Source organism: Nannospalax galili, unplaced genomic scaffold, assembly GCF_000622305.1.
Source record: "Nannospalax galili isolate Female #2095 unplaced genomic scaffold, S.galili_v1.0 scaffold893, whole genome shotgun sequence".
NCBI classification, from domain to species: Eukaryota; Metazoa; Chordata; class Mammalia; order Rodentia; family Spalacidae; genus Nannospalax; species Nannospalax galili.
The window spans coordinates 22,635-35,191 of record NW_008333776.1 but is presented as its reverse complement, the minus strand read 5'-3'; the positions used below and the strand labels follow the sequence as shown (position 1 = coordinate 35,191).

The 12,557-nt window shown below is 38.1% G+C and overlaps 1 protein-coding gene across 1 annotated transcript in view; it reads right to left on the bottom strand.

Moving 5' to 3' along the window:
* The window catches only part of Babam2 (BRISC and BRCA1 A complex member 2), a gene marked incomplete at its 5' end in the record, with an annotated part of 408,743 nt that extends 401,501 nt beyond the window's left edge, over nucleotides 1–7,242 (bottom strand). Inside the window, 3 exon segments of the mRNA XM_008828413.2 lie at nucleotides 6,659–6,735; nucleotides 7,154–7,221; nucleotides 7,223–7,242. Of these exon segments, the coding sequence (XP_008826635.2) occupies nucleotides 6,659–6,735; nucleotides 7,154–7,221; nucleotides 7,223–7,242 (165 nt within the window).
* Between the last annotated feature and the right edge of the window lie 5,315 nt (nucleotides 7,243–12,557).

The following is a 12,557-nucleotide window of genomic DNA, read 5'->3' as shown; positions in this document are numbered from 1 at the left end:
GCCACTTGTGAAAGAGATGTACTCTTGCTCTGGAGTGTGTTACTGAATATGTTAGAGCTGTAATGAAATGCTTCTTCTAATCATGTAGTTATTAAAATTTTTTTAAATTAGTTTGGGTCCTATGTGGTGGTACATGCCTTTAATCCCAGCATTCAAGAGGCAGACAGTCAGCTCTATGTGAGACCAAGGCCAACCTGGTCTACATAGTGAGTTCCAGGCCAGCTGGGGCTACTAGGAAACCCTATCTCAAAAAGAAAAATTAGTTTGGGGGTTTTTATTTCCACATACATATGTATATATGCAGTATTTTCAATTACATTCTATTTTTTAATATTTGATTATTTTTATTTTATGTGTTTTAGTGTATTGCCTGCATGTGTGGAAGTGCATCCATGTTCTGCAATGCCCAAGGAGATCAGAAGAGGGTCTCAAATCCCCTGGAACTGGAGTTAGAAATGGTTGTTAGCCGCCATGTGGGTGCTGGAAACTGAACCCCAGTCCTCTGTAAGAATAGCCAGTGCTCTTAAACACTGAGCGATCTCTCTAGTCCCATTCTATGTGTTTGCAGTTAATTTTCTGTCAACTTTTTTTGAGAGAAGATTTCACTATGAAACACAGGCTAACCTGGAATTTGCTATGTAGCTCAGGCTGGTCCCAAACTCACAGTCCTCTTCTCTCACCCTCCCAAATGCTGCTTTTAGAGGTATGTGCCTCCACACCAGGCAATTTTATGTGCTAACTTGGCTGGGCTACAACACTGACATTTAGCTAATTGTTATAGAATTTCCATGTAGATATTTTTTATTTTCTTATTATGTGTATGAGCATTTTGCTTGCATGTGTGTAAGTGTACCCATTTGTCCAATGCCTGTGGAGGTCAGAAGAGGACATCAGATCCCCTGGAGATGGAGTTACGGACAGTTGTTAGCCACCATATGGGTGCTGGGAATTGAACCTGGGTCCTCTGGAAGAGCATCCAGTGCTCTTACCTCCCGTGTCATCTCTATAACGCCCGTGTGGGTATTTTTTTTTAAGTAAGGTTTACATTTAAACTAATGGTGTTTGAGTAAAGCAGACTGCCTTCTATAATGGGTGTGGGTTTTGTTCAATCAGTTGAAGGTCTGGAGAAAACAGTAGAATGATCTTCCCTGATGAAGAAGACATTCTGTCAGCAGAGGTCTTTCAGCCTTATGTTACATTAGATCTTCCTGAGTCCTCAGCATGTTAATGTACCCTACGGATTTCAGACAGAAAGAATCCATCATTGTGCAAACCAATTCCTTCATATTCATGTATGTGATTCGCTCTGTTTCTCTGGAGAACCTGATTAATATTTTAGTGTTTATTATAGTGTGCTATGTTATGTGTGTTATGTGTCACATATTGTATGTTTTGTACTACATATATGGAATATCACATATAAATACATAAATCTGTGTAAAAAATTTTAAAAATTTAAAAGCAAATATAAAGCTAGTCATAGTAGCACATGCCCGTAATACCAGCACTTGGGAGGTGGACTGCAAGTTGAATGCCAGCATATGTTACATAATGAGACCTTATCTCAAAAAACTAAATGGGGAAGATGTGGGGGGCAGAGATAAATGAGATTTTAAGTTTAATGGTTCCTCTGTAAATTACTCCAATTTCATAACATAAATTGTAAATACAAGTAGACAAAGCAGTTTTGTATTAAAAAGTAGTTCTATCTAGAAAGAGGAGCAAAACACCGAAGTAAAACAATTATTGAAAATCCAATTCTCTGTAATACTTTAGCAATAGAAGCTTACAAATGTATATTTACACTGTATGTATGCAAACAAATATTTATTGTATGCCTAATGTATATGTATAATATACAGCAAAATTCTTTATTTACATGAAAAAAATTAAAGAAAAGAAAAAGAACAATTTCTATCTCTAAGCTAAAAAAGGTTTATGGTTTGGCCTCCATACTGAAGAAGTAGAGTACCTCAAAGGAAAGAAATTTGAGTTAGGGTAAGTTTTTAAGGGAAAAGGTAAAATGGCACCTCAAACCCTAAACCTTTCTAAAGTCTAGAGGGAATTTATTCATAATACCATTTTCCTCTAGGCTTAAAAGAAGAATCCTCTCCTAACTCTATACCACACTGCCACATCCTAATTCTAACAATAAACCTAAGCATATCAGCAACATTCTTCAGAACATTTTTCCCCATAAAGTCAAGAATTTCAGAAGGAAGGAGTTAGGGAAATAGCTCAGTTAGTAAAGTACTTGCTATAGAAGCAAGAGGCTCTGAGACTGGCTCCCCAGCACCAACATAAAAAGTCAGGCTCAGAAGTACATGTCTATAATCCCAGTGCTGGGAAGCCAGAGGCAGTGGATACCTACAGCTCACTTGACAGCCAGCCTAGCCCAGTCAGTGAGCTCCAGATTCAGTGAGAGAACTTGTTTCAAAAAAATAAAGTAAAGAATGAATGAGTTAGACACCTAATGCCAACTTCTGACCCCCACATGCAGATACATGCAAACATATACATACACATTACACACACAATTTCAGAAAGAAAAAACAGTTCATCCTTCTAATTCAATGAACTCATGTAAATATAATTTCCATAATCAATTATTTCTCTTATCTATTAGGTATAGGCTGCTTAAGGCTGGAATCTTAGTGCTATCAGGCCCAGGATACAACGGTCACTTATTTACCTACCATAGAGCATGCAAAGGGCTAAAATAAGTCCTCAGTATATGATGGTGTCAAGCAATAGTTTGATAGAATATGCCTAATATATGATGAATGGCAGGTTCCCTGTAAAAAATCTTACAGCAATGAGGAAATACAAGATGTTAGTAAATATGTCATAGCATAACGTAAATTCATACACCTAAAAACACAGACCACATATATTTGTGGAATGTATTTATTCTTTCTAATTTCCCATCCCATTGAATAAAAGTAAAAACTAGATAGAATACAAAACAATAGAAAGGAAAGGATGAGGAGAAGTAAGTAGCAATCAGTTCTGGTAAAGTTTTGGAAGACAGAATGTGATGGAACTGGTACTTGATGAGGTAGAGAAAGCTTTGCCTCATAATAATATGAGGCAGAGCCTATTGATGAGAAGAAGGCCATCCATTCTGGTAAACCCGAAAACTTGCAGATTCATGAGAGTGAATGAGGCAGAGGGCTATGAACAGGGAGATTAACTAAAAGCCACCCTGTCAACTTGACAACCTTGAGTCATGTAAAAAAGGAAAACCTTGTTTGAGGAATTTCCTACATCAAATTGGACTGCGGCATTTATATGGGGGATCGTCTTGATTATTAATTGATGCAGGAAGGCCCAGCCCACTGTGAGGATGATGATCCCTAGGCAGGTAGTCCTGGGCTATATAAGAAAGCTAGCTAAGGATAAGCCTGTGTATGAGTTAGAGAGCAAGCCAGCAAGCAGCATTCTTCCATGGTTTCTGCTTCAAGATCTTGCTTGGGTTCCTGCCTTGATGTCCCTCAATAATGGACTGTGACCTGGAAGTATAAGTCAAATAAATCCTTTCCTCCCTGAGTTGTTTTTGATCAGAGTGTTTTATCACAGCAACAGAAAGGAAAGTAGAATTGTTCTCCCTTTCCATCATGTCAGGACCAGGGATTGAACTCAGGTCACCAGGCCTGGGCACAAGCATCTTTATCCTCTGAGTCAGCTCACCAGTCCCAAAAGCATTTCTGAAATCTCTAAATTTTACTCTTAGAAAGACTGTGAAGGATATTGTATTCACAAAATAAGAACAGGATGATATAAAAGAGGAACAGAGAAAAAGAAAGAAACTTTGAGTAAGATGCCCAATTGTAATGGCAAAAATAAAAGCTGACTGGCAGAACTCTAAAAAAAGGCAGAAGTAGGAGAGAGAACAAAATCTGAGCAAGTTATTTGAGACCAGGTTTCGCTGATGTAAGTAAGTAGGTGACCCATTTCCTAAGGGATAATTTAGCAGTGTACAGAAAAACAAGGTAAAATCCCAGAGAATAATGAACGCAGGAACAGGCCTGCAGAGCAAGCATGCAATTATGAACAAGGCACTGGAGACCATTTAGATTTAGAAAAGGCAATAAATGATTCATCTGGAGAATGCAAAAGGGAAAAATAGAAGACAAATGAAGGTGAAGGAAGGGGAAAGAAAAAATAAGGGGCTCATAACCTTCTATAAGTATGAAGCCAAAAGACACTATGGTTGTGGGAATCTAGATAAAATATTCATCACCACTGCGGAGAGATCATCCTTAGCTGGTAACAGTGCTAACTATGTATCAGCACTTCCTAAGAATTTTTGTGGGACTGTTCATTTAACTGTACATTGCTTAAAATGATTGTTGGGAGGAAAAAGTAAAATTGAGGCAGGGGAGGGGCCTGGGGATGCTGTTCAGTGGTCAAGTTTCTGTTTAAGGCCCTGGGTTTGATCCCTATCACCAGAAGAAAAAAAGTTAAAAGTTTTACACTGTAGAGTTACCAATGCAGGAACCAATAATGGAGATGAAATTATATGAAAGAGGAAGAGAGAGATAGTGAAAATAAGCTGATGCTTCATATATCAGGGCAGGAAGTCAAAAGATAATGTCTAAAACTGGTCAGTCAAAAAGCATGCATAAGCTTATTACCTAGAGAAATGGAGATTATCCTCAGAAGAACTAAACTGACACCATCTCTCAAAATTATAAGTGGTTTCCTCAGAAAACAGGAGTGGGACAGGGAACATGTTCCATAAGACGAATGCTACCTTAAATAAAGTAATTTCACAACTATTTCCATTTCTGTCCACATGAGTGAGTTACTTTGAAGATTTCTTTTAAATTTAGTTAATAATTTCTTTTTGAAAAAATAGCAGCAATCTGATTATGTTATTACTTCACATGTGAAGTTCTTGTGTGTTTTAATGTTTTTCTGAGAATGGTCTAGCAATACAAGGTTAACAAGTCACCATGACCTAAATTTCCCTTTTAATGCTTCATTAACACAGTTAATATTATAAATATGGTAAGTTAATATAAAATAATTCTAGATAATACTGATACATGCCCCCCCATTTATGGAAGGCAGCTATGCTTACCACTATAGCACCAATGCAACACAGCCCCTAATTTATAATGGTAAAAAAAAAAAAAAAAACAGTCAGTAGTCCAAAATGCAGTTTACCTACCCATTCCATCTTCTCTGTGTGTGCATGTGGGTACACACATGCAAGTACATGAAGAGGCCAGAGAACAACTTCAGGTGTCATTATTCAGGCACTGTCGACCTCACTTTTTGGACAGGGTTCCTTACTGGCCTGGAATTAGCCAAGTAAACAAGGCTGGTTGATCAGCAAGCCCCAGGGATCTGCCTGCCTCTGTCTCCCCAGCACAGGGATGAGCATGTACCACCATGCTCAGCTTTTTATAATATGGGTTCTGCGGATCAAACTCAGGTCCTCTCACTTTATAAGCACTTTATGGTCTGAGCCATCTCCCCAGCCCACCTATCTGATCTTTAATACCCATGTTCTTTATTCCTCTTTTTAATAAATAGGGAGATTTAATACCCTATCCACAAGAACAAGTTCAGGACACAAAATGCCGGTGTAATTACCGACACTCAAGGCAAAAGCTACAGTACTAGTGCTGGTGATAGAGAAAAGCTAATACAATCCAGAGAGATACTGTAGATGGTGACCTAAAGTCCAGTGATATACCTCGTATACTATCCAGGCAATGCCACAAGCCTGCAACACAGAAGCCCAAGCCAGCCTTCAGACATATTAACTTAGCTTGAATAATATTTAATTTTGAAAAAGCCAACATCTAAAACTGATGGATTAATATAAAATTAATGAAATTTCTGATTTCTGCCTTCTGCATTTATACAGGCAGTCTCCTCAAAGGCAGGGTATCCCAAGTTGCCAAACTTGGTCTCTTCCCTTATTTACATGATCAGTCTGGACTTTGCAAGTCATTTGCATCTCTAACTCTTGCTATAAAAGGCATAACATGTTGACTCAACTTGCCCAAGCCAAGATCTCAGAGGAAGGATTATTATATTCAGGTGGCAACTAGGGACACATAAGTGACAATGATTTTGACAGCAGCAGTTCCAGAAGGGGTTGGCAACAGTGAAGATAGCATCCACTCCTACCTAAAAACTATTTCTAAATAGGTATTTTAAAGGAGCAAATCTTTTCATTTTTTGCTTATTTATTGGCGGGGAGGGGCAGGGTGTATCACGGCACACATGTGGAAGACAGAGGACAACCTGCAAGAGTCCATTCTCTCCCTCCACTATGTGGATCCAGGGATCGAACTTGGGTCATCAGGCTCAGTGGCAGGCACTTCACGTGCCCAAAGCAATAGGTCTTTTTATTGAGATATTATATAAGAGCTCCCTTGGAGGAAAAATATGTAAGCATTATTGTGCACACCTAAAAATTAACAATTTCCATGCAGGCCTATTTGACTGCAACTTATTCCCTGCCAACAGCCTCACTTTTAATAGAACCAGGACTGGATGGTAGATAACAAAAGTGGTGACTGGTAGTGATCAGTATCAGAAGATAACACTTAACAGCCGGAAATAAAAACTAAACCACAACTTCCAATAATTAACACCGCACCCTACATTCTGAGCAAAACAGCCATCATTTACTCACATTTTAATGTCTCTCTAGCATATGGTATGTGACGTTTGAAACGGTCGCAGTTCGGTCCAGGAGTCAATGATGTGCAGCTTAAGAAAAAAATGGAACAAAAAGAAAAGATTTTTAAGAACAAAATTTAAAAGCTCACATACTGATGACACTTAAGTAAATAAAATGTGATTTTTATACATAAAAGGTTAAAACAATTATAAGAAAAAAATTAAAAATTAAAGCCTTTACCAGTATGAAGGCCAAGATAATACATGTCATATGAGAAAAATAATTCATTTTATCTCACAATGAAACTTGCATGCCTTCTAACAACACCAACAGTACTTCGAGTACTTCTCACAAAGACGTGTATCTTGACTTTTAAAACCACATATACCATCCAAAACAGGTCTCTAGTCTTCAATGCCAAGAACAGTAAAAGAAGAGTCATTTTATGGCCATATTTTAAACATAAGATTCTTAGCTTTCACTCTGGTCATACAAAAAAGAACCCACTTTTGGCCTTTTTCTGGTAGCAGATGGTTTGCTTTCTTTCTACAAAGGTACGACGCTTTCTCTAGATTTTGGCACACCATACCTTTCATCTGCAGGAAAGCACAAAGCATGGTACTTGATTTCAGATAAAATGCAAATGTAAAAGAAGTGGGTGAGTTAGTCATCAGGTCTCAACATTTTGGGGTTTTAGTTATCTATCGCTTTACAAAGTTCTACAATGCTCTCTGCTCTTTATGCTTATTTGTTTTGTAATATACCTTATGGGCTTACAAGTCAGATCTTCAACTGCTTAACAACATAACTGGCCTCTCAACAGAATAAAATACTAATAGGAAGTGAATGGAAGAAGTGAGGTACCTTCATTTCTTTTTTTGTTTGTTTTGTTTCTTTTTTTTTCTTTTGGCTTAACAACATAACTGGCCTCTCAACAGAATAAAATACTAATAGGAAGTGAATGGAAGAAGTGAGGTACCTTCATTTCTTTTTTTGTTAGTTTTGTTTCTTTTTTTTTCTTCTTTTGGGTCTTTTTGAGACAGGGTCTCCTTGTAGTCCCAGCTGGCCTAGAACTCACTATGTAGACCAGTCTGGCCTCAAACTCACGGAGATACACCTGCTTCTGCCTCCCAAGTGCTAGGATTAAAGGTGTGTGCCACCATGCCTGGCTTTTCATTTCATTTTTTTTAAAGCAAAACTGTTCATTTATAAAATAAAACACGGAAGTAATTTTTCACTGGCTCTGAAGCAATTTTGAAAATGAACCTAAAAAGGAATTAGCTGGTAGAAGCATAGTTGAACAAATGGCTAACTTTCCTGGATTGCCTCTTTCAAGGTTAAGAGCCACTTAAAAATAAATTCAAGAAATGTTTCCTTTAAAGGTAGAGGTAGTAGCTCATACCCATAGTCCCAGCTCTGGAGAGGCTGACAGGCAAGAGGATTGCTATGAGTTCAAAATCAGCCTGGGCTATAAGTGAAATCATGTCTCAAAAACCAAGGAAGAAAAGAAGGGAGGAAGGGAGAGAGATGGGAAGAAGGAGAGACAAGGAAGGGAGGGATTCACTTGAAAGAAACTTGATCTCTTCATATGAGATTTATTTTTTTTTCTCAAGATTATCTGAATATAAGGTAAAAAATAGACTCGGCATGTTAAACTCAGATATATTTATATGAAGCACTAGGTTGATCACTTCTCTTTATCTTCAAGAATCAAAACATACCAGTTTAAAAAGTTAAGAGCTTTTGCAATTGAAGCATAGCCTACTTTAATTTTTCATGGGTTTTAAGAATATATTGTTGGGGTTGATGGCTCAGTTATTAAGAGCACTTGCTACTCTTGCAGAGGACCTGAGTTCAGTTCCAGCATCCACATGTTGGCTAACAACTATAACTGTAGTTCCTGGGGATCCAGTGTTCCCTCTAATCTCCACAGGCATTGCATAAGCGTAGTGCACTTAATATACATGCAGGCAAAATAAAAATAAATAAAATTAATTTAAGATTTTTTAATAAGGGCTGGAGAGATGGGTCAGAAGTTAAGAGCATTGGCTGCTCTTGCAGAGGACCCAGGTTTGACTCCCACCCATCTATAACTCCAGTTCCAGGGGATCTAAAGCCCTCTTCTGCCCTCTGTGGGCACTGCACGGCACGGGTGCACTGATACACATGCAGGCAATATATTCACACATATAAAATAAAAATAATAAGTAAAATATTTTTAAGTTTTATTTTTAAAAGTTCAAAGCCAGCATGGGCTACATAGCAGCCCCTGTGTCAAAAGAACAACAAACAAGCAAACAAAAAAAAAGAGAGAGAGACCAGATAAGACCATATAAGGTGCAGCAGACAGGAACACTGGGGCTAAGTCGTGGGGACACAGTCATGGGGACACAGACTACTAGGAGAGGAAACAACTGGGGAGAAGGGAAAGTACAAGTGCAAGTGTGGGGCTGGAGAGATAGCTCAGTGGTTAAGAACACTGACTGTTCTTGCAGAAGACCTAGGTTTGAATCCCAGCACCCACATGGCAGCTAACAACTATCCGTAACTCCAGTTCCAGGGGATCCAACAGTCTCTTCTGTCCTCCGTGGGCATTGTACAACATGGGTGCACTGACCTACATGCAGGCAATACACACATACACATAAAATAAAAATAGCAAATAAATTTTTTTTTTTAAAAAGAGTGCAAGTGTGAGCTGATAAGCAAATCTGCTCAAAAGAGAGCCAGGCTGATGGACAGCAGGGCAAGCAGTAAGGGCCAATAAACACTGCAGAAAAGAACTTGCCTTAGAGAAAATGCTAATGTGATGGTGAAAAGATCACTTGCTTGAAGGAGGCAGAGTCCCCTAGAGAAGATTCAAATAAAAATCTATAAACTCAAGTTAGCTGCAAGGCTCTGAATTGCTAAATGAAATACAGAAAATCAGAGCCAAGAGCTGCAGCATGACACAGGAAAGCTGCCATCAGACGATCTCTTTTGCTGAACAGTACTCAGCTTCTCCTCCAATAAATGTCGAACAAATTATTGAAAATAACCACTATACTCTATCTTCCCTATTACCTAGGAGAACGGCATTTAGGACACAAGTCAATGTAAGGAATCTAAAAGTTCATTTAAGATTAAAATCAAATGCTTCATCTTAAATTCCTTTTGTCTAACATTGGTTCTGGGCACGTTATTTAATTTATTGTGGAACTTAGATCACACTCCAGTAGAACATTCATATTTTTTTAGTAACCACAAACAAATATGGAGCCCAGTGATAAAGCATATGCTTGAACAAGCACAAGATCCTGACAGGGCTAAAGAGATGACTCAGCACTTAAGAGAGTTTATAGTTCTTGCATAAGACATGAGTTTGGTTCCCAGGACCCACATCTAGCAGCTTACAACCAACTGCAACTCCAGCTCCAGGGGATCTAACACCTTCTTCTGGCCTCTGCATGAACGTACACAGACAGACACAGACACAGACACAGTCACAGACACACACACACACACACACACACACACACACACACGTGCGCGCGCGCACAAATAAATAATAATAAAAAGACTGAAAAAACACATATAAATCATGTGATTCCAATTATATTCTTAAAAAGGTTTGTGTGTCTTGAGTATTAGTATACTGTAGGAGTACCACCAAAATGGGCTTTTCTAAAACTTTCTTCTAATTGCTTCTCTGCATTTTTAAAATTTTTATAATGAAAATGAATTATTTTACAATTAGAAAAATACCTTAAGATGGGGCTAGAGAGATGGCTCAGCAGTTAAAAGCACCAGTTGCTCTTGAAGAGGACCCAGGTTCAGCTCCGAGTACCCAAAGGGCAGCTAACAACTGTCTGTAACTCCAGTTCCAGGGGATGTGACACCCTCTTCTAACCTCCATGTGCATTGCATGACATGGGTGCACTTACACACATGTAGGCAATACACTTATATACATAAAATAAAAATAATAATAAATAAAAATACTTTTAAAAATACCTTAAGACTAAACATATCCTTTTTATATTTGACTAAGGAAGTGTAATTATGATTGCAAGTTTTATCTTTTTCTTCTAAAGTTCTCTTTTCCAGGAGGAAACAATGTAGAGTGATTTACTAATAAGAGTTTTCAAGTAAAGATTATGAAGTCTTACACTGTGCTATCACAAGGTTTCACTTTTTTTTTTCTTTTTTTTCATTTCTCCCAGTAGTGCTAAGGATTGAACAAAGGACCTCACACATGCTGGGCAAGTGCTCTACTGATTGCAGTATACCCCCAACTCACACTGCTTCAGATGTCTAACAGTTACTACCTTTCACAGTTCTGTCAGAACTTGGGAATGGCTTGCTGGACAGTACTGGCTTATGGCTACATGAAGCGACAGTCAGAAATCAGTAACACATAACTAACAGAACAGGGAAATTCATCTACTTACAAAGCCACTTCTTTACACAGGCATGAAAAAGCTGCTCAAGGAAAAGCTGCTAGCTTCATTAAAAATGTTTTTTGTTGTTGTTTTCGGTTTTTGTTTGGGGGGGTTGTTTGTTTGTTTGTTTGTTTTTTGGTCTTTTTGAGACAGGGTCTCCCTGTAGCCCCAGCTGTCCTGGAATTCACTATGTAGACCAGGCTGGCCTTGAACTCACAGAGATCCACCTGCCTCTGCCTCCCTAGTGCTGGGATTAAAGGCATGCACCACCATGCCCAGCTTTCTGTTTTGTTTTGTTTTTTTTTCAAAATTTAAAAATATTTTATTAGCATTGGTTTCTTTAAGAAGTAACATGATTTAAAGACTGTAGGGGCACAGAATTTGGAGAGGGACTGGGGGTCAAACTCATCAGAACAGTAACAAAGTTCACACTATTTTTGAAGCTTGGTAGTAGAGTTTTGTCAATAAACAATATTCAAAAAATATTGTTCTAAAATGATGGATAGATTTGTTTTCTCCCCCTATCTAGACGCCTTTGAGAGGGAACTGACACGGATTCTAACCACACCAATAGCTATCAAAATAGGTGAAAGCAAATCTTGAATCCATCTCTCTTGAGTCCAGCCTTGGCTGACAAAAGAAAAATGAGGAGGAACTCAATAGAGGGATACTTTTGGAAGCCCTTGTCAAGAAATTCCAAAGGACTCTCATATGAACATTTGAAACTTGCTGTGTTCTGACTTTTTTCTAGTTCCCTGTCTAGAACTTGTAATGCTAATTACTCTTTCCTTTATTTCTCCTTCACAAAAAACCAAAACCAAACAAACAAAAAACCCCACCAAAAACAGTTATGCAATTTGAGAGTCTGAGTCTTTTAGATAGACCCACTGAAGGGGTACTCCAATTGCCTCACACTGCGTCCCTATTCAGCATGGAAGAAGCCAGAGCAGTCATTGGTAATTTGGGTAAATCCTCCAGGGGATGGCATGATAGGTAGGAATTGGCTAGGCAGTTAAGGTAAAAAGACCCTAAAGAAAAGTAGCCAGTTTCTTGGCTAAAAGTCACAATGTCCTTGGGCCTTTTAGCATCATACTCAGTTCCAAAAGGCCAAAAATGTCTAAATATTTGGGAGCTTTTATCTAATCCTTAAAAGATGTTATTGTTACCTCTTTGCAGGGGGGATGTTAGAGTAGCCAAAAACCCCATTAAAAAATAAATAAAAGAAGAAGAAAGAGTACATGAAGTTATCAGAAAAAAAAGTGATGGGGAGATATGGGAGGAGTTGGAGGGGAGGGAGTGGGCATGGAGTTGATCAAAACACCTTATATGCATGTATGAAATGCTCAATAAATTATTAAAAAATTAAAAATTAAAAAATTGACTTTATATTCAAAGATCTAATCACATACTTATATTTTGAGAATTATATCAGTTTGCTTATTACAGTGCTTTCTATTTCTTTTTCTAAACTTCTCAGACTGTGATTTTAA